Source organism: Bufo bufo, chromosome 9 (genome assembly GCF_905171765.1).
Source record: "Bufo bufo chromosome 9, aBufBuf1.1, whole genome shotgun sequence".
Classification (NCBI taxonomy): Eukaryota; Metazoa; Chordata; class Amphibia; order Anura; family Bufonidae; genus Bufo; species Bufo bufo.
The window spans coordinates 85,184,059-85,206,968 of NC_053397.1; the positions used below are offsets into that span (position 1 = coordinate 85,184,059).

Genomic DNA, 22,910 nt, shown 5'->3' on the forward strand with positions numbered 1-22,910 from the left:
TGGGTGGGTTTTATCAGCTCAAACCTCCAGGCCTGGGGTGGAGATTTCCGGGGTTTGACTGGCCCCCTCCCGAAAGAACCCCCCTTTAGATTCCTGGTAGCCTCATAGCGTTCCACCAGGTCCACCATCTCAAGGGCATTGCCAGGAGACACCTGGCCAATCCAGTGCTGGAGAGGGGGTGGCAAAGCCCTCCAGAACATATCAGCTAACAGACGATCCAGCATAGCAGTGGGGCCCAGCATGTCAGGCTGTAGCCACTTTTCCAAGAGGTGAAGTAAGTTAAAAAACTGGGGTCTCACAGGCTCAGCCAGGTTGAACCTCTACTGAAGCACCCGCTGGGCCCGGATCAACACATTCACCCCCAGTCTTGCCAGAATCTTACCTTTTGACTTTCTGGTAGTCGGCCGCTTGATCGCCCGGCAAGTCGAAATACACCCGCTGGGAATCGAATGCCAGAAACGGAGCGACGACCTCAGCCCACTGATCTCGGGGTAGATTCTCCCTTGTGGCCACCTTCTCGTACATCGCCAGGTAGGTTTCGATGGCATCTGAGGGTGTCATCTTGGGGATCGCCGCACGGACTGCTTTCCGGACATCATGGACACTCTGAGACCCTCCTGCAGTCTGTAAAGACATCACGTGTTGCAACAGCAGCTGGTTTGTTTCTTGCTGGTGTTGGTTAGCCTCCACGAGAGCTTTCATTACAGCCTCCATTTTGTCAAGTGACACAGGTTTGAATTTAGCTGGTTTAATCCAGGATATCCAGCCATACCCGAAAAAAAAAAAAATATTTTGGCGTTTACGCCAGCCTTCCTGCGCGTGCCCGCATCCTCCACCAATAGTGGGGATTCGATCTGGTAGACAGGGTATGGGGACGCAGTACAGAGGCAAATTACCAGTTCCTAAATCAAACTTTCGTGTTTATTCACACAAGGCAAAAACAAAACTTCACTTTGCAGTCTTGGTGTTAGTTCACACACAATGGAAAGTCCACATAGCAAAAATCACCTTGTTGGCAGTTCTGCCTCCAGCAGTCCATAGCAGGCTTTTAGGGGGCTGTTTCCCCTAAACACGGTCTCAGACCTCCAGCACTGCACAAGCCTAAGATCCCAGCACACACACACCTTGCTGCTAAGCCCAGCTGTCTATTAAGGACAGCTAGGTGCTGCCAAAACCCGGACCGGCACTTAAAATCCAGTCCGGTGTTTGACCCCACATGGCTGCAAATCAGCTCAGCAGCACACGCTGGGAGGAAAATACCTGTTTTCCCAGACCATACCCTTCACTGTATCACAGTACCCAAGGGCACTGCATGAGGTTTATTTATTGCAGGCTTTATGCTGCAGAACTTAGTATGCTGCAGATCTTTAAATTATAGATGTCTTTCAGATGGTAAAATCCACTGCAAAATTGGAATATCTTTCAGATTTTGCTGTGGAATTTAGGTCATTTTGCAGTTTGCATAAACTATTCCTCTGAACAAAGCTTAAGGCTACATTAACATAACAGTGAAAAATGGATGTGTGATGGCCATTCTTTTAATGGCTGTCACATGTCCATAAATAAGAACATTGTTAGTCTATAGGAGTATTGACATGGTTGTTTGTTTTTTTACGCCAGTGAATAATGGATGTCAAAAAACAGGACATGTCCTATTTTGTCCGTTTTCCCGGACCAACATCCCCATATAATTAAAAAAGCTCTCTCACCAGGATCAACCCTATTAAACCAGAAACACTGCCTTGTAGCGCTTATCATGCTGATTTAAATGATACCTTTCTTTTGTCTGTATGATAAACAGCTGTAGAGATGTCTACGTTTTTATTCATATGCACATGAGAAGTTAGAGCACCAGGAGGTGGGGCTGAATCCTTTGAGCACTGCTTTGTAACACCCCCTGTGCTCTGCACTCTCCCCCTCCCGTTGATTGACAGGGTTAGACATGCTGACGGCAGAGCTGTGTCCTAGCAATATCATAATATCATATCACTATGTACTATAGATTCACCACACTGAGACCTGCTCAGAAAGCTAATATACATGTTACTGCTTTATTCACAGTAACAATATATGATGAACTGATGGTACTGATGAACTATCCAGATTATAGGTCATCAGTTCTAAAGTCTTAGTGTACTTTCACACTTGCGGCAGGACGGATCCGACAGGCTGTTTACTCTGTCGGATCCGTCCTTCCGCTATTTCGCCGTGCTGCCAGACCGCCGCTCCATCCCCATTATAGTCAATGGGGACGGAGCGGCGGCACGGCAAAATAGCAGAAGGACGGATCCGACAGGGTGAACAGCCTGTCGGATCCGTCCTGCCGCAAGTGTGAAAATACCCTTAGAAAACCCCATTTAAAGGGAACCTGACAACCCAATTGTCTCCTGAGGAAGGGGGTATTACTACAAACCCCTGAAACACGTTGAGCCATATATTGTTCCAATAAAGCGATAGACCTGAAGCCACCTGTGGATTGTGCTGCCTTCAGTCTACAACATTTAACATGCGATCCTGGCCGGGGGGGTTTAATGTCTCAGGTATCTTGAGCTTATTCTGCTGACAACCCTTTCCCCAGCAAAGTGAGTTGACAGAATTATTTTATTTTATTTTATTCGATTCATTTCTTAAATTGTTTTGCAGATTCTCTTGATTAAATGATGAATACACCAATTACCTTCTTATTAACATTTCAAATTTCTCAACCATATACTCACCTCTCTCTAGACTGTCCCGTGCAGGGCCGCTGATAGAAATCATGGGGCCCCGTACAGCATACATGACGGGGCCCCCTTCAGCTCCACCCCCTGATCCCTCCTTCAGCCACACCCCTGGTCCAAAATAAATACTGTTTTCAGATGAGAACAGACCTCTTTAATATCAATATGTAATAAAAAAACATTAATGAATAAATGAAGTGGTATTTTGAAAAAATTAGGAAGATTAAACAAATGATAAAGGTGGAAAAAAAACAACAAGCCAGGTCTCGTTAAAGATAGTTTACTGTAGACAACTGGGTAAACATAAGTGCGCCAACAGGCACAAAAACAACAGGAGTCAAACGACCCAAGTTCAGAGTGCAATTGAACATTCACAGTCTGCATATGTGCATATATTTATGGCTTCACCCAAAAACACTGACCAGTTTCACTAGTCCTTTCCCATTTTGCCAAAGGTGTTACAAATTTGTAGTGGACATTCTTCGTACCTTTGCTTCAGCAAACTCATTTATAAGGTCTTTAAAGTTTAGCTGTCTTGCAAGTTCATGCTCATGCCATCCACAGATCCCCCCCATAACAGTCATCCACAGATCCCCCCATAACAGTGTCATCCACAGATCCCCCCCATAACAGTGTCATCCACAGATCCCCCTCCCTCCATAATGGTGCCATCCACAGATCCCCCCCATAAGTGTCATCCACAGACCCCCCGGCCCCCCCCATAAGTGTCATCCACATGACAGACCCCCCCCCCCCATAACAGTGCCATCCACGGATCCCCCGCCCTCCCTATAACAGTGCCGTCATGACGTCATCCATATAGATCCCCCCCCCCCGCCACTCACAGTAGTATACATTAATAAATCGGTGCAGCCGTGCAGGCTGCAGACAGTAACTTTAATTTTAGCACAGGCACAGCGCTCATCTCTTTACTAAAATACTACCTTACATTCAGCTCCTGCCTCCTCCCTCCACCCTCCAGCCTCCAGTAACAAGTGCGGGCGGCAGCGCTCACTCACTGACGTCACGCGCCTGCGCCGCCTAGTGGGAGGAGCAGGCGTGTGACGTCAGTGAGTGAGCGCCGCCCCCACACTGCCTGCTGTTACTGGAGCCAGCCCACTGACAGCAAAATACTTAAAATGCAGTGCTCCAGACTAAAAAAAATACCTAGTAGCCATTGGCTCCTGAACTGAAAAATTTAGGAGCCAAATCAAATTTTTAGTCGCCAAATCGAAACTGAATCAAATCTTTGGTATCGTGACAACGCTACGCCGATCAGATCGGCGTAGAGTTGTTGCGATACCAAATTTTTGATTCGGTTTCGATACCATGAAAAAGTATTGCGATACTCGATACCATTCGATACCACGCGAAAAAAATAAACAAAAAAAGCCACGTGCATTCCTCATTTTTAAAAATGGCGAATCGCGCAGTTTTTATTTTATTTTTTCTGTTCCGGCATTCACCACCTAGATTTTTTTTTAATATTTTAATAGTTTGGACTTTTCTGACGTGGCGATGTAATATGTTTATTTATATATTTTATATGTGAAATTGGGAAAAGGGGGGTGATTTATACTTCATATTTTAGTGTTTTTTTTTTTTTCACTTTTTATTTAATAACTATTTCCCCCCTTAGGGGCTAGAACCTGGGATCTTTCATCCCTTTTCCTATTCACCCTGATAGATCTCTATCAGGGTGAATAGGACTCCACACTGTCCCTGCTGCTCTGTGCTTTGTGCACACAGCATCAGGGATGTTACCATGGCAACCAGGGCTTCTGTAGCGTCCTGGCTGCCATGGTAACCGATCGGAGCCCCAGGCTTACACAGCTGGGGCTCCGATCAGAAGCTGCCACTGCACCACCAATGAGGGGGAGTGGAGAGGTCCCTGTGGCCACTGCCACCAATGATTTTAATACTGGAGGGTTGAGAGGGGCCGGCGCACTGTGCCACCAATGATTTTAATGGGATGGGGGGATTGAGGGGGGGGGGGGGCACACTGCACCACCAATGATTTTACCCCTTTATACAGGAGGCGGGTACTAGCAGATCAGCGGCAGTTAACTGCCGCTGATCGCAGCTCCCTGTCAGGGGCAGGGTGCCGGCAATGCGATTCTGCTGCCGGCACCCGCCTCCTGTATGTGTTAAAGACTGACTACTGTATATGAGTCCAGACTTTCACTATTAGGCCACACAGAGCGGCGCCCAGCGATGTCTCAGCACTCACCATTTAGTCCTGGGCGCCGCTCCGTTCGCCCGCAGTGCCCCATTACTGTCTCCTCTCCTGCTCCACATGCTGCTGATTACTATCGGAGCGATGGGAGGAGACATCAGCTTCACTAGTGGGCGTTCCTTCTCCCTGGCTGTAGCGCTGTCCAATCGCAGCGCAGGGAAAAGGAACGCCCACTAGTGAAGCTGATGTCTCCTCCCATCGCTCCGATAGTAATCCTATCATTGGTGGCGCAGTGCGCCCGCCCCTCCTCCGCCTAGGGTTGGACGATATCAAAAATATTCCCACGATAACGATATTAAGAAATTTATCGCGATAACGATATATATCGCGATAAAGGCCCATTTAGAAGAAAAAAACACTTGGGGCCACAAGGAGACGTTATACTGTATGGGGGCAGCCACAAGGAGACGTTATACTGTATGGGGTAGCCACAAGGAGACGTTACACTGTATGGGGGGCAACAAGAAGACGTTACACTGTATGGGGCAGCCACAAGGAGACGTTATACTGTATGGGGGGCAGCCACAAGGAGACGTTACACTGTATGGGGGCAGCTACAAGGAGACGTTATACTGTATGGGGGGCAGCCACAAGGAGACGTTATACTGTATGGGGGGCAGCCACAAGGAGACGTTATACTGTATGGGGGCAGACGGGCAGTTCCCCAGCCTCTGATCAGCCCCCCCAGCCTCTCCCTCTTATCAGCCCCCTCTGGTACCCCCCCCCCCCCTAGTATTAATCATTGGTGGCAGTGGCCACAGGGTCCCCCTCCCCATCATTGGTGGCAGTGGGCAGTGCACCCCCCCCCCAGTATTAATCATTGGTGGCAGTGGCCACAGGGTGCCCCTCCCATCATTGGTGGCAGTGGGCCCCCCCCCCCTCCCCAGTATTAATCATTGGAGGCCACAGGGTCTTCCCCCCGATCATCGGTGGCAGTCGGCCCCCCCTCCTCCCTCCCCAGAATTAATCATTGGAGGCCACAGGGTCGTCCCCCCCATCATTGGTGGATGTGGGCAGTGCCCCCCTCCTCCCTCCCCAGTATTAATCATTGAGGCCACAGGGTCGTCCCCCCATCATTGGTGGCAGTGGGCCCCCCCTCCTCTCTCCCTCCCCAGTATTTATCATTGGAGGCCACAGGGTCGTCGTCCTCCTCCTCCCCCCATCATTGGTGGCAGTTTGCAGTTCCGATCGGAGTCCCAGCAGTGTAATGCTGGGGCTCCGATCGGTTACCATGGTAGCCAGGACGCTACTGAAGCCCTGGCTGCCATGGTATGTTAGTGAGCAGCATTATACTCAAGTGCGTCGTGGCCGCCGGGCGCTCCTTCTTCTCATAGGTCTGTGCGGCGCATTGCTAATGCTATAAGCCTTAGCAATGCGCCGCACAGACAGAAGAAGGAGCGACCGGCGGCCACGACGCACGTGAGTATAATGCTGCTCACTAACATACCATGGCAGCCAGGGCTTCAGTAGCGTCCTGGCTACCATGGTAACCGATCGGAGCCCCAGCATTACACTGCTGGGACTCCGATCGGAACTGCAAACTGCCACCAATGATGGGGGGAGGAGGAGGACGACGACCCTGTGGCCTCCAATGATTAATACTGGGGAGGGAGAGAGGAGGGGGGGCCCACTGCCACCAATGATGGGGGGACGACCCTGTGGCCTCAATGATTAATACTGGGGAGGGAGGGAGGAGGGGGGCACTGCCCACATTCCCGGCACCCGACCTCTGAGAGGACGCTGTGATCACCTGAGGGGTTAATTGCGCGGATCACAGCGTCCTCTCAGAGGTCGGGTGCAGGAAATGCGAGTGACAGAATTCCTTCCCTCCCCCACGCCGGCCGAACTGCTAAGAGCGCCGCCGCAAGCGGCCAGCAGGTATCGGGGACATTTGCACGAGTAGAAGTACTCTGCAAATGTCCCGTATCGGTTCATGCTGGGGCGGGCGGCCGCAGATTTAGAAGCGGTCAGCGTACATGACCGCTCCTATGACGTCACGAAATACCGCGGTATTTACAAAACGGCGATATCGCCATATCGCCGTTTTTTTAATACCGCGGTATATCGTGATACCGGTATATCGCTCAACCCTACCTCCGCCCCTCTCTTCTCATTGCCGCCCCTCCTCCACCCCCTCTCTTCTCATTGCCGCCCCTCCTCCGCCCCTCTCTTCTCATTGCCGCCCCTCCTCCGCCCCTCTCTTCTCATTGGTGGCAGCGGCAGCAGCACAGGGGGAGGGAGGACAGCTTCCTTCTCCCCGTGCTGCTGAGAGAGAACATGAGCGCGCCGATAGCAGCGCGCTCATGTTCAGAGATACTAGACTGCGCAGAAGCGCAGCCCAGTATCGAAAAAACGGAAATCCCGGTATCGTATCGATACCGGGACAAAAGTATCGATTGGGTATCGAAATTTCGATACCCGCAACAACCCTAGATCGGCGTAGGGTTGTTTTGAAACCAAAATTTTGATTCGCTTTCGTCACCATAAAAAATTATTGCGATACTCAATACCGCGCAAAAAAACCCCCAAAAAAAACAAAAAAGCCGCGTGCATTTCGCATTTTATGAAACATTCGGCTCATAATAAAACAGTCCTATGCTATTTTTTGGGGTGACAAGGTGACTAAAAAATGGCGAATGCTCACCGCATAGGAGATATTTTTTAATAATTTAATAGTTTGGACAGCGCTATGTAATATGTTTATTTATTTATTGTTTATATATTTTATATGTAAAATTGGGAAAGGGGGGATTTAAACTTAATATTTTAAAGTACTTTCACACTAGCGTTTTTCATTTCCGGCATTGAGTTCCGTCACGGGGGCTCTATACCGGAAAAGAACGGATCAGGTATATCCCCATGCATTCTGAATGGAGAGTAATCCGTTCAGTTTGCATCAGGACGTCTTCAGTTCAGTCATTTTGACTGATCAGGCAAAAGATAAAACCACAGCATGCTACGGTTTTATCTCCGGCGAAAAAAAATGAAGACTTGCCTGAATGCCGGATCCAGCATTTTTCCCCATAGGAATGTATTAGTGCCGGATCCAGCATTCAAAATACCGGAATGCACCCGCACTAAATCCGGACCCATTCACTTCTATGGGGCTGTGCATATGAGCGGTGATTTTCACACATCACTTGTGCGTTGCGTGAAAATCGCAGCATGCTCTGTTGTGCGTTTTTCACGCAACGCAGGCCCCATAGAAGTTAATGGGGCTGTGTGAAAATCGCAAGCATCTGCAAGCAAGTGCGGATGCGGTGCGATTTTCACGCACGGTTCCTAGGTGACAGTCTATTCACTGTATTATTTTCCCTTATAACATGGTTATAAGGGAAAGTAATAGCATTCTGAATACAGAATGCATAGTAGAAGGTCAATATAATAAACATTGGTGGCGCAGTGCGCCCCCCCATCACCCCAGTATAAACATTGGTGGTGCAGTGCGCCCCATCACCCCAGTATAAACATTGGTGGCGCAGTGCGCCCCATCACCCCAGTATAAACATTGGTGGCGCAGTGCGCCCCATCACCCCAGTATAAACATTGGTGGCGCAGTGCGCCCCATCACCCCAGTATAAACATTGGTGGCGCAGTGCGCCCCATCACCCCAGTATAAACATTGGTGGCGCAGTGCGCCCCATCACCCCAGTATAAACATTGGTGGCGCAGTGCGCCCCCCATCACCCCAGTATAAACATTGGTGGCACAGTGCGCCCCCCCATCACCCCAGTATAAACATTGGTGGCGCAGTGCGCCCCATCACCCCAGTATAAACATTGGTGGCGCAGTGCGCCCCATCACCCCAGTATAAACATTGGTGGCGCAGTGCGCCCCCTCAATATAATAAACATTGGTGGTGCATCGGGCAGTGCCAATGAGGGTTAAAAAATAAAAAAATAATTAACTCACCTCCTCCAGTTGATCGCGTAGCTGCCGGTCTCCTGTTCTTACTTCTTTCTTCAGGACCTGTGGTGACGTCACTGAGCTCCTCACATGATCCATCACCATGGTAATGGGCCATGTGATGAGCTCAGTGACGTCACCACAGGTCCTGAAGAAAGAAGTAATAACAGGAGACCGGCTGCTACGCTATCAACTGGAGGAGGTGAGTTAATTTTCTTTTATTATTTTTAACCCTCATTGGCACTTCCCACTGTGGGGGGGGGGGGGGGCACACTGTGCCACCAACGTTTCTTATACAAATACAGGAGGCGGGTGCCGGAATCAAATAGCCGGCACCCGACCTCTGTGACAGGGAGCTGCGATCAGCTACAATTAACCCCTCAGGTACCGCACCTGAAGGGTTAACTCAACCGCAGCGGATCGCAGCTCCCTGTCACAGAGGTCGGGTGTCGGCTATTTGATTCCGGCACCCGCCTCCTGTATTTGTATTACAGCTCAGTTTTCTTCATTGGTGGCGCAGTGGCCACAGCCCCTCCTCCTCCTCCTCCTCCCGTCTCTCTTCTTATTGGCAGCGGCGGGGGCAGCACAGGGGGGAGGGAGAGACTCCTCCTGCGCTGCTGAGAACTATCATCAGCTCCTGTGCCCCGCCGATTTGAGCAGAGCTGCGGCGGCGGGTCTAGTCGCAAATGGCGACAAGACTAAAAAGTCTTGTCGCCATTTGTAAATTCTAAGTCGCATTGGCGACCATTTTGGTCGCCATCTGGAGCCCTGAAATGGCTCGGGAGTCGGCAGCCCGGGCCCCCCTGCCAGCCGGGCCCGGTACAACTGGGCCAGCTGTACTGGCCTATCAGCGGCCCTGGTCCCGTGTGAGATGTGTTCCCACTCTCCACGCGGATACTTTCCACTTGAGTTCCGTTAATGACCACATGGGGAGTGGCGCTCTGTCTTTGCACTTGCTGATTCTCAGAAATCATAAGGCTACATGCACACGAATGTTGTTTGTTTCCGTGTCTGTTTCGTTTTTTTTGTGGATAGGATGCGGACCCATGTGCTGTTCGCATCAGTATGTCCATTCCGTAGCCCCGGAAAAAAAATCAAACATGTTCTATTCTTGTCCGTTTTAGGCATTGTTACAATGGATCCGCAAAAAAAAAAACTGCGATATATTCCCTCAATATCCAGCCGTGGGAGTCCAGCTTTCAGCACCTCGCAGGTTACTGAATGTGGCAGTGCTGCATTACCGTGAACCGCTACTACAAAAGTATAGTATTTACAGGAACAAACCATCCTGAAACTGATGCAGACCTTGAAGAAGCTGCACTCACACAAGCACCACAGCCCCTTAAAACAGCTGATCGGCAGGGGTCCCCACTGATCTAGTATTGATGGCTTATCCTAAGGATATAACATAGACTTATTTACCATCAAATGTGGAAGCACATACTTAAATAGTGATTCCGTCACAAATGGAATTGCCCATCAGTTTAAGGCCTCTTGCACACAAACGTTTTTTTTTTTTTTTTTCGTGTACGTTCCGTTTTTTGCGTTCCATATACGGTCTGTATACGGAAACATTTAATTTCAATGGGTCTGCAAAAAAAACGGAATGTACTCCGTAGTGATCGACCGATATTGATTTTTTAGGGCCGATACCAATAATTTGTGAACTTTCAGGCCGATAGCCGATAATTTTATGCCGATATTCTGGGAATTTAAAAAAAAAATTCCTACACAAATCTGCTGAAAATTAATGTTTATTGTTAACGTGTATTTTAATTTTTTTTTGTAAATCTTTCTTTTTCATTTATACTTAATATTTATTTTTATTTTTTTACTAACTTTTAGCCCCCTTAGGGACTAGAACCCTTGTCCTATTCACCCTGATAGAGATCTATCAGGGTGAATAGGATCTCACACTGTCCCTGCTGCTCTGTGCTTTGTGCACACAGCAGCAGGGAGCTGAACATGGCAGCCAGGGCTTCAGTAGCGTCCTGGCTGCCATGGTAACCGATCGGAGCCCCAGGCTTACACTGCTGGGGCTCCGATCGGAGGAGCAGGAGAGAGGGGATCCTGTGGCCACTGCCACTAATGATTAATACTGGGGGGGGCTTGGGTGGGGGGGCGCACTGCGCCACCAACGTTTTTAATACTGGGATGGGGGTGGGGGGCGCACTGCGCCACCAATGATTAATACTGGGGGGCTTGGGGGGGCGCACTGCTCCACCAATGAAGATAAGTCTTTCATTAATTCATATACAGGAGACGGGAGCTGGCTGCAGAATCACATAGCCGGCTCCCGACCTCTATGAGCGGCAGCTGCGATCCGCGGCACCTAAGGGGTTAACTACCGCAGATCGCAGCTACCGCTCATAGAGGTCGGGAGCCGGCTATGTGATTCTGAAGCCAGCTCCCGCCTCCTGTATATGAATTAATGAAAGACTTATCTTCATTGGTGGAGCGGTGGCCACAGCCCCTCCACTTCTTTTGTCCTGTCTCCTCTAATTGGCGGCAGCAGCACAGGGGGAGGGAGACACTGCTTCCTTTCCCCCTGTGCTGCTGAGGGAACACAGAGAGCGCTGAGCAGCGCGTTCTGTGTTCCCAATACGTTATCGGTATATCGGCAAAATAGATGCCGATACCGATAACGTTCAAAATCCTAAATATCGGCCGATAATATCGGTAAAACCGATAATCGGTCGATCCCTAGTACTCCGTATGCATTCCGTTTCTGTATTTCCGTTCCGTTCAAAGATAGAACATGTCCTATTATTGTCCGCATAACTGACTAGGATAGTACTGTTCTATCAGGGGCCAGCTGTTCCATTCCGCAAAAAAATGCATTTTTGGCGGATCCGTTTTTTGCAGACCGCAAAATACTGAAAAAGCCATACGGTCATGTGCAAGAGGCCTAAAAGGCTGGAAAACCCCTTTAGCTCAGTGGCCGGTATTTACTGATATATTTTTTTGTTGTTACAGGGGAACATAGGGGAGATAGTACCTGGTACAATTTATGCTTTTTTAGACTATGTACTATGTTCACTTGTCGTAATTTGCTTTAATGTTCTGACCTATCCGCTGTATGGATTGTTATAAGGATCCGTGACCAGAACTGTTCAAGTGTGAGAAAGCTAAATCCTCAGCCTTGGCTGGCAAGGTCTGCAAAAGAGACAACGTGTCAGAGTAAGGGCTCATTCACACGGCCATTGCCCCTCACTTGAATGGGTCCGCAAATCCGGAGATGCAGTGCTGATTGGAAAGGAAGCACGGAATGGAACCATACGGAAGCACTACGGAGTGCTTCAGTGGGTTCCGTTCCGTGCCTCTGCACCACAAAAAGATAGAGCAAGTTCTATCTTTTTGTGGAGCGGATGGATCGCGGACCCCATTCAAGTGAATGGGGTCGCGATCCGCATGCGGCAGCCCCACGGCACGGAGGGGCAACGGTTGTGTGAACAAGCCCTAAAGCTGATCATACACATTCAATAGCTGTTGGCCAAACGACCATTCGTCCAACGGCTATCTCTCCCGGCTTCCCCATTACACATACATGTTTGACTAATCTGAACATGTCTGTATATGCTATGGGGAGAGTGGAGAAAGCCCCTGCCACACAGTTCTGGAGGTGGCTTATCTCCCCGGAGAACAAAAGGATCAGGTGAAAATATTCATTTTGCCCAATTCTTGTCTCCCCCAACATCATCTGTCAGGGGAGAGATGAAAGCTCCCCATCCCTTTTCGTATGTCAAACAAAACAATATCCAAATGCACTTTGGATTGCTGTGTCGAGACTCTTAAATGAGGCTCCATGGTGTTTTTTGTAGTTGGTCTCCCTAAGATCAGCTATTGTTTTGTTTGAGTAGTCTCCAAGGCATTGCTCCCGGTTAGCCAGAATCCTACTCCACACTGATGAGGGGCAACACCCCGAAACAGCTGTCTGTGGATGGATAACTGGCTTAGGTCTTTCCCGTCACTTCCTTAAAGCTTGTACAAGAGCGGGATCTTGACATAGGGGCCACTTAATATGGTGGATTTGGTGATCTCTGTAATGTGGACACCCCTTTGCTCAGTTTTCCTTCCTTTGAGGGATATCTGGCTTTCACTGTGTTAAAGACCCATAACTGGGGCTCCACGGTTATTTTGCATACCTTTCGTATGTCGGCCGAACCCACCAGCTTTAGAGTCATTGTCTATTTTGATGCCCCACCTTGTATGTATTGCGGCACAGTACTCATGAACAGGACTTTGGGTCCTCATCTGTGACTTAATGGTGACATGGACTTGAGTTCCGTTAATGACCACATGGGGAGTGGCGCTCTGTCTTTGCACTTGCTGATTCTCAGAAATCATAAGGCTACATGCACACGAATGTTGTTTGTTTCCGTGTCAGTTTCGTTTTTTTTGTGGATAGGATGCGGACCCATGTGCTGTTCGCATCAGTATGTCCATTCCGTAGCCCCGGAAAAAAAATCAAACATGTTCTATTCTTGTCCGTTTTAGGCATTGTTACAATGGATCCGCAAAAAAAAAAACTGCGATATATTCCCTCAATATCCAGCCGTGGGAGTCCAGCTTTCAGCACCTCGCAGGTTACTGAATGTGGCAGTGCTGCATTACCGTGAACCGCTACTACAAAAGTATAGTATTTACAGGAACAAACCATCCTGAAACTGATGCAGACCTTGAAGAAGCTGCACTCACACAAGCACCACAGCCCCTTAAAACAGCTGATCGGCAGGGGTCCCCACTGATCTAGTATTGATGGCTTATCCTAAGGATATAACATAGACTTATTTACCATCAAATGTGGAAGCACATACTTAAATAGTGATTCCGTCACAAATGGAATTGCCCATCAGTTTAAGGCCTCTTGCACACAAACGTTTTTTTTTTTTTTTTTTTTTCGTGTACGTTCCGTTTTTTGCGTTCCATATACGGTCTGTATACGGAAACATTTAATTTCAATGGGTCTGCAAAAAAAACGGAATGTACTCCGTAGTGATCGACCGATATTGATTTTTTAGGGCCGATACCAATAATTTGTGAACTTTCAGGCCGATAGCCGATAATTTTATGCCGATATTCTGGGAATTTAAAAAAAAAATTCCTACACAAATCTGCTGAAAATTAATGTTTATTGTTAACGTGTATTTTAATTTTTTTTTGTAAATCTTTCTTTTTCATTTATACTTAATATTTATTTTTATTTTTTTACTAACTTTTAGCCCCCTTAGGGACTAGAACCCTTGTCCTATTCACCCTGATAGAGATCTATCAGGGTGAATAGGATCTCACACTGTCCCTGCTGCTCTGTGCTTTGTGCACACAGCAGCAGGGAGCTGAACATGGCAGCCAGGGCTTCAGTAGCGTCCTGGCTGCCATGGTAACCGATCGGAGCCCCAGGCTTACACTGCTGGGGCTCCGATCGGAGGAGCAGGAGAGAGGGGATCCTGTGGCCACTGCCACTAATGATTAATACTGGGGGGGGCTTGGGTGGGGGGGCGCACTGCGCCACCAACGTTTTTAATACTGGGATGGGGGTGGGGGGCGCACTGCGCCACCAATGATTAATACTGGGGGGCTTGGGGGGGCGCACTGCTCCACCAATGAAGATAAGTCTTTCATTAATTCATATACAGGAGACGGGAGCTGGCTGCAGAATCACATAGCCGGCTCCCGACCTCTATGAGCGGCAGCTGCGATCCGCGGCACCTAAGGGGTTAACTACCGCAGATCGCAGCTACCGCTCATAGAGGTCGGGAGCCGGCTATGTGATTCTGAAGCCAGCTCCCGCCTCCTGTATATGAATTAATGAAAGACTTATCTTCATTGGTGGAGCGGTGGCCACAGCCCCTCCACTTCTTTTGTCCTGTCTCCTCTAATTGGCGGCAGCAGCACAGGGGGAGGGAGACACTGCTTCCTTTCCCCCTGTGCTGCTGAGGGAACACAGAGAGCGCTGAGCAGCGCGTTCTGTGTTCCCAATACGTTATCGGTATATCGGCAAAATAGATGCCGATACCGATAACGTTCAAAATCCTAAATATCGGCCGATAATATCGGTAAAACCGATAATCGGTCGATCCCTAGTACTCCGTATGCATTCCGTTTCTGTATTTCCGTTCCGTTCAAAGATAGAACATGTCCTATTATTGTCCGCATAACTGACTAGGATAGTACTGTTCTATCAGGGGCCAGCTGTTCCATTCCGCAAAAAAATGCATTTTTGGCGGATCCGTTTTTTGCAGACCGCAAAATACTGAAAAAGCCATACGGTCATGTGCAAGAGGCCTAAAAGGCTGGAAAACCCCTTTAGCTCAGTGGCCGGTATTTACTGATATATTTTTTTGTTGTTACAGGGGAACATAGGGGAGATAGTACCTGGTACAATTTATGCTTTTTTAGACTATGTACTATGTTCACTTGTCGTAATTTGCTTTAATGTTCTGACCTATCCGCTGTATGGATTGTTATAAGGATCCGTGACCAGAACTGTTCAAGTGTGAGAAAGCTAAATCCTCAGCCTTGGCTGGCAAGGTCTGCAAAAGAGACAACGTGTCAGAGTAAGGGCTCATTCACACGGCCATTGCCCCTCACTTGAATGGGTCCGCAAATCCGGAGATGCAGTGCTGATTGGAAAGGAAGCACGGAATGGAACCATACGGAAGCACTACGGAGTGCTTCAGTGGGTTCCGTTCCGTGCCTCTGCACCACAAAAAGATAGAGCAAGTTCTATCTTTTTGTGGAGCGGATGGATCGCGGACCCCATTCAAGTGAATGGGGTCGCGATCCGCATGCGGCAGCCCCACGGCACGGAGGGGCAACGGTTGTGTGAACAAGCCCTAAAGCTGATCATACACATTCAATAGCTGTTGGCCAAACGACCATTCGTCCAACGGCTATCTCTCCCGGCTTCCCCATTACACATACATGTTTGACTAATCTGAACATGTCTGTATATGCTATGGGGAGAGTGGAGAAAGCCCCTGCCACACAGTTCTGGAGGTGGCTTATCTCCCCGGAGAACAAAAGGATCAGGTGAAAATATTCATTTTGCCCAATTCTTGTCTCCCCCAACATCATCTGTCAGGGGAGAGATGAAAGCTCCCCATCCCTTTTCGTATGTCAAACAAAACAATATCCAAATGCACTTTGGATTGCTGTGTCGAGACTCTTAAATGAGGCTCCATGGTGTTTTTTGTAGTTGGTCTCCCTAAGATCAGCTATTGTTTTGTTTGAGTAGTCTCCAAGGCATTGCTCCCGGTTAGCCAGAATCCTACTCCACACTGATGAGGGGCAACACCCCGAAACAGCTGTCTGTGGATGGATAACTGGCTTAGGTCTTTCCCGTCACTTCCTTAAAGCTTGTACAAGAGCGGGATCTTGACATAGGGGCCACTTAATATGGTGGATTTGGTGATCTCTGTAATGTGGACACCCCTTTGCTCAGTTTTCCTTCCTTTGAGGGATATCTGGCTTTCACTGTGTTAAAGACCCATAACTGGGGCTCCACGGTTATTTTGCATACCTTTCGTATGTCGGCCGAACCCACCAGCTTTAGAGTCATTGTCTATTTTGATGCCCCACCTTGTATGTATTGCGGCACAGTACTCATGAACAGGACTTTGGGTCCTCATCTGTGACTTAATGGTGACATGGACGCCTTATTATTCGGAGATAGATTAAATAATAAAATGTGTGTTTCTCTCGAAGGCTGGACAAGACGGATACACAGATCCACAGACTGGATATTTTGTTTTCACCAGACTAGCTCATCTGAGGAGAGGGAAATGCTGCGGCAGTGCGTGCAGACATGTGAGTAGCTCTTCATTTTCACTCTGTGCAGCTAGATGCAAGGCCTGTACACCCTGCTTCAATTTTCATCAGTTTTTTTTTTCTTCTAACATTATGCCATATAGTTTAAAAATTTACACCATAGAATAGATTTTTTTCATTCAGTAATGAACGGCGTAATATAGACATGGTCACAAAACAGTATCAGGGATGTTAGCCTATTAAATGGATAACTTATTTGCTTTAGATTTGGCACATGCAAAGATTTGTGTCCAGTGTGTTACTGGTGTGTGCAGCATGTGTCCTGTGTGTTATCGGTGTGTGCAGCATGTGTCCTGTGTGTTAGTGGTGTGTGCACCATGTCTCAATTATGTTAGTGGCATTTGTGACATCTATACAGTGTTAACAGTGTATGCAGCATATGTCTAGCATGTTATTTGCTTGTGTGTTAGCCCCCTGTGCACAGAAAGTGTTTTGTGGGTATGGTATGTGCCCAGCGTGTTATTGGCCAGTGTGCAGTGTGGTTATCCCAAATACTTATATCTTTGTCAAGTATAGCAGGCACTCCTCATCTAGTTATATACACATACAAAATAAAGGGAACACAAAAATAACACATCTTAGATCTGTTACATAGTTGAATGTGCTGACAACAAAATCACACAAAAATAAAAGAATGGAAATCAAATTTTTCAACCCATGGAGGTCTGGATTTGGAGTCACACTCAAAATTAAAGTGGAAAAACACACTACAGGGTGATCAAACTTTGATGTAATGTCCTTAAAACAAGTCAAAATGAGGCTCAGTAGTGTGTGTGGCCTCCACGTGCCTGTATGACCTCCCTACAATGCCTGTGCATGCTCCTGATGAGGTGGCGGACGGTCTCCTGAGGGATCTCCTCCCAGATCTGGACTAAAGAATCTGCCAACTCCTGGACAGTCTGTGGTGCAACGTGACGTTGGTGGATAGAGCGAGACATGATGTCCCAGATGTGCTCAATTGGATTCAGGTCTGGGGAACGGGCGGGCCAGTCCATAGCATCAATGCCTTCGTCTTGCAGGAACTGCTGACACACTCCAGCCACATGAGGTCTAGCATTGTCTTGCATTAGGAGGAACCCAGGGCCAACCGCACCAGCATATGGTCTCACAAGGGGTCTGAGGATATCATTTCGGTACCTAATGGCAGTCAGGCTACCTCTGGCGAGCACATGGAGGGCTGTGCGGCCCTCCAAAGAAATGCCACCCCACACCATTACTGACCCAATGCCAAACCGGTCATGCTGGAGGATGTTGCAGGCAGCAGAATGTTCTCCACGGCGTCTCAAGACTCTGTCACGTCTGTCACATGTGCTCAGTGTGAACCTGCTTTCATCTGTGAAGAGCACAGGGCGCCAGTGGCGAATTTGCCAATCTTGGTGTTCTCTGGCAAATGCCAAACGTCTTGCACGGTGTTGGGCTGTAAGCCCGGCCCTCATATCACCCTCATGGAGTCTGTTTCTGACCGTTTGAGCAGACACATGCACATTTGTAGCCTGCTGGAGGTCATTTTGCAGGGCTCTGGCAGTGCTCCTCCTGTTCCTCCTTGCACAAAGGCGGAGGTAGCGGTCCTGCTGCTGGGTTGTTGACCTCCTATGGCCTCCTCCACGTCTCCTGATGTATTGGCCTGTCTCCTGGTAGCGCCTCCATGCTCTGGACACTACGCTGACAGACACAGCAAACCTTCTTGCCACAGCTCGCATTGATGTGCCATCCTGGATAAGCTGCACTACCTGAGCCACTTGTGTGGGTTGTAGACTCCGTCTCATGCTACCACTAGAGTGAAAGCACCGCCAGCATTCAAAAGTGACCAAAACATCAGCCAGGAAGCATAGGAACTGAGAAGTGGTCTGTGGTCACCACCTGCAGAACCACTCCTTTATTGGGGGTGTCTTGCTAATTGCCTATAATTTCCACCTGTTGTCTATCCCATTTGCACAACAGCATGTGAAATTGATTGTCACTCAGTGTTGCTTCCTAAGTGGACAGTTTGATTTCACAGAAGTGTGATTGACTTGGAGTTACATTGTGTTGTTTAAGTGTTCCCTTTATTTTTTTGAGCAGTGTAGACTATAAAATTATTATATATTTATTTAACAATACAACATAAAAGCTATATAATAAAAGGTATAAAACTTTGATATTACAACATAAAATCCATTAGCAGCAGATAGTGGCAGTAATAACTGCAAATAGCGGTAACAATATAGCAGCAGATATAATTCTAATACAGCAGATATATTAGCCGCAGTTTGTGGCAGCTGGAATACCCTTAAGGTAGCATGTAAATTATATGGCAGCAGTTCGGCAGTAACAATGTGGTAGCAGCTGAAAAATCATCATACGTGATCTCCTTTTTCCGTAGCAGAAGTGTTATTGAGGTATCAGCAGTTAAGGTATAAAAACACTGTTAGTCTTGTTGAATAAATGATTCACAGCTTGAGGATGTACTTTTTGCTACCATCCTTGTTTTAAAATACGTAAATGGCCCCAATGGATATATTGCAATATTAGCAATCACTGTTATTTCTATTCCACTCCCAGTGTTGAGCATCCAAATTCTAATGCATTTGTAGGAGATCTGATTTAAATATATTAACAGGAGGTTTGGTTTTACTGTATTGTGTCGATTTGAGTGGCGTCCCACTCCAAATACAGTGCACTCACCCTCCTTGATCGCGCTGACTCTAGTTGTTTTTTCTGTGGCGTTCACCTGTATGTTTTTGCCGTGACTCGGCGTCCCACGTGGTGACTTTCATTTCCGTTGTATAATCTCGCGAGATTTCGAATGTTCGTTGAGAATTCGAATTGAATTCGATTTTTTTTTTTTTGTCAGCAATATTCATAATCATGTGATTGCTTATCCAAATATCGTCTGGACAATTTTCGATAATTTTGGTTAGTTGGGTCTTTTTCAGAATATCCTGCTAAAGGATGGCATTTTTTGTCATGTACAGAAAGTTAATACAAGGCACTTACTAATATATTGTGATTGTCCATATTGCCTCCTTTGCTGGCTGGATTCATCTTTCCACCACATTATACACTGCTTGTTTCCATGGTTACCACCACCCTGTAATCCATTAGCAGTGGCCGTGCTTGTACACTATAGGAAAAAGTGCTGGCCTCTCTGGTGGCCAGGAACATGGGAGCTCACGTAGGCTGATGTTTTTTCCTGTAGTCTGCAAGCACGACCACTGCTGATGGATTGCAGGGTGGTTGTAACCATGAAAATGAGCAATGTATAACGTGATGGAAAAATGAATCCAACCAGCAAAGGGGGTAATATGGACAATCACAATACATTAGGCTTGTATTAACTTTATCTACATGGTAAAGGCTAAAAGCAGTCATCATTGTGAGACTATGCACTGAGTTCCCTCATCCTTATATTTCATGGTAAAAGGGGTTTATTGCCAGCATGTAAATGAATGTCTATGTAGTATGTTAAAGGCTATGTACACCTTTGGAGATAATTTTAGTTTGATTGCATTTTACTCATTTTTAGCTAAAAATCATATTTTCATTTGGCCTGTATTAAAAATATTGTCAAAACGGGTTAACAATTTTTCTAGCTGTGTGACCGGTACTTTAACTTTGTGCCGATCATCTAATAAACCTTATGGCCCCTTTCACACGGGCGAGAATTCCGCACGGGAGCAATGTGTGACGTGAACGCATTGCACCCACACTGAATCCGGACCCATTCACTTTAATGGGGCTGTTCAGATGAGCGGTGATTTTCACGCATCACTTGTACTTGGTGTGAAAATCGCAGCCTGTTCTATTTTCTGCGGTTTTCACGCAACACAGGCCCCATAGAAATGAATGGGGATGCGTGAAAATCGCAAGCAAGTGCGGATGCAATGCGATTTTCACGCATGGTTGCTTGGAGATTATGTTAGTAAATTGATTAAAGTAAATTTACTGTATTATTTTCCCTTATAACATGGTTATAAAGGAAAATAATGGCATTCCTTATACAGAATGCTTACTAAAATGTGGCACCACATGGTGATCGGGATCACGTCATCAAAGGTCCTTTGGCAGGTCCTGAAAGAAGAAGAAAGAAGACAATGCCGGTGAGTTAATTATATATATTTTTTAACCCCTCATGCCACATTTTAGTAAGCATTCTGTATTAAGAATGCTATTATTTTCCCTTATAACCATGTTATAAGGGAAAATAATAAAATCTACAGAACACCTAACCCAAGTCTAAACTGACTGAAATTGCGGACGCACTCGCACGATTTTCCCTGATCGCAGACGCAACGCATCCGGTCCTAATTCGGACACACTCGTCTGCAAGGGGCCTATCTCTACATTGCTAAGAGGTCATAAACACTTATTTAAGCCACAGTCTTATCAATAAGATAAGGATTGAGCTTTGATGAGTGTTTATAATGTCAGAGAGCAGAGATAAGGAGCCCGTCAGCCCCCCAAATGACAGAAAATCCACAGGCTGCTACTACAGCATGTCAGCTCTGTACAGAAAAAAAGATTCCATATCTTTAATAAAGACCAATTGAAAAAAAGATTTTAGCTCAAAATAAGTACAATGCAATAATAAAATAAAAAAGTCTCACTTTTCAACAAACCTTTGAACATGATAAGGGGAAATAGCCAATCCAGATATCCATCTGTAGACAGGTGTTTCGGGGGTGCTTGCCCCTCATCAGTATGGAGTAGGATTCTGGCTGGCTCGGTGCGGTGTTCTTTCCCTGGGAGACACCTCCTTGCATATGTATTACCTTAGTACCTCATTGAGGCAGTATGTGTCGGTTTTCAATGGTACATGAATTAAGTAATAACTGTGATTCATTTTCTCTTCTTGCAGTGCCCTTTCGGCCAGAAAAATGTTGATTCCTCAAAAAAGAAGCAATTTAATTCCTTTTTTTATATATGACAGCTGAGTTCAATCTTTTCTTTTTTTTTTTTTTTTCATTAATCGTGGGGATTTTAGAAGACACCGTAGTACCAGAAAGCAATTGTATTTTAGTCCCACATGTGATGCAGTCTTTCTCGTTAATATTCCTAAGTAATGAATTCAATGTTAATTCTAATAAAGATGAAATGGAAAGCAAATGTTCTCAGTCATTAGTGTGTCCTCTGGATGCTATGGTTATCCTTGCTTTAATTTTCTCTTTTAATCAGTTTCTAAGCAGTTTTACTGTTGTATTTGTTTATTTGTGAAAGTCATATTATTACGTTCGGCACTGATAAAACACTTTATAAAAAGCAATTTTTTTCAGGAATTTGTGTTTTTGTGCCATGGAAAAATGTCTCTCTTATTACTCAATATTTCCTCACTACTATACATGGCACGATGCTGCATAATGAAATGCCAGTGGGCATATAGGAAAAGTAAAATGACAGGATAAACATCAAAGTGAAATATAGGATAAATATTGCACAATAAACTAGTAAGTATACAGATCAATAAAAGCTCTAAAAAGGAGCAGCCTGTGGAACTACTGGTAAAAAGATCTGAATTTAGCAATAAAATATTGATTACCCAGTGGTAATGTCGAATGGAAACCCACCAACAAACCTCAAATAAGCAAAATCTCTATTAAATGGAGTCTGTCACCAGGAAATTCACAGTAAAAGCGGTATTCGAATCTAAACATTTATGGTATATGGCTAGGATATACCACAAATGTCAGATAGGTGCTGGCCCCATGTCAGGGAGAGAACAGGGCCTCCAAAGTGAAGTAAAAGTAGCCAGCCATGCACGGCCATCCTCCATTCACCACTCTGGGAGTTCTGAAAATAGCCCGCTGCATCTGTTCAGCTATTTTTGAAGACTTGTAGCAGTGAGTGGATTTCGGAGGCCCCGTTCTCAAGATCGATGCGGGTTCCAACTCTGGGACCTAGCCATATGCCAAAAATGTTTAGCTGGGAAAACCCCTTTAAACCAGGCACAGTGCCTGTAGGACTAGCTCCCTTGAGTGTAATGGTATCGTTGACCTAGTAATCCTTTGCTTCATTCTAGAGAAGTAGTACTTTTAATATATACAGTGCTGCCCATAATTATTCATTCCCCTGGCATATTTTGACTTGAAGTTAATTTTATTCAACCAGCAAGTAATTTTTTGACGGGAAATGACATAGGTGTCTCCCAAAAGATAATAAGACGACGTACAAGAGGCATTATTGTGGAAAAAAAAACAATTTCTCAGCTTTTATTTACATTTTAGCAAAAAGTGTCCAGTCCA

General features: G+C 46.6%; 1 protein-coding gene across 2 annotated transcripts in view; it reads left to right on the top strand.

The window, feature by feature from the left end:
- C9H1orf53 (chromosome 9 C1orf53 homolog) overlaps positions 1 to 21,923 on the top strand; it is a 37,993-nt gene extending 16,070 nt beyond the window's left edge. Inside the window, exons 4-5 of one of the 2 annotated variants that reach the window (XM_040408343.1) lie at positions 16,570 to 16,671; positions 21,530 to 21,923. In XM_040408343.1, the coding sequence (XP_040264277.1) occupies positions 16,570 to 16,671; positions 21,530 to 21,598 (171 nt within the window). In that variant the 3' untranslated portion in view covers positions 21,599 to 21,923. The remainder of the gene's footprint in view (positions 1 to 16,569; positions 16,672 to 21,529) is intronic. The other variant, XM_040408344.1, reaches the window with a different exon arrangement.
- The last annotated feature ends 987 nt before the right edge of the window (positions 21,924 to 22,910 follow it).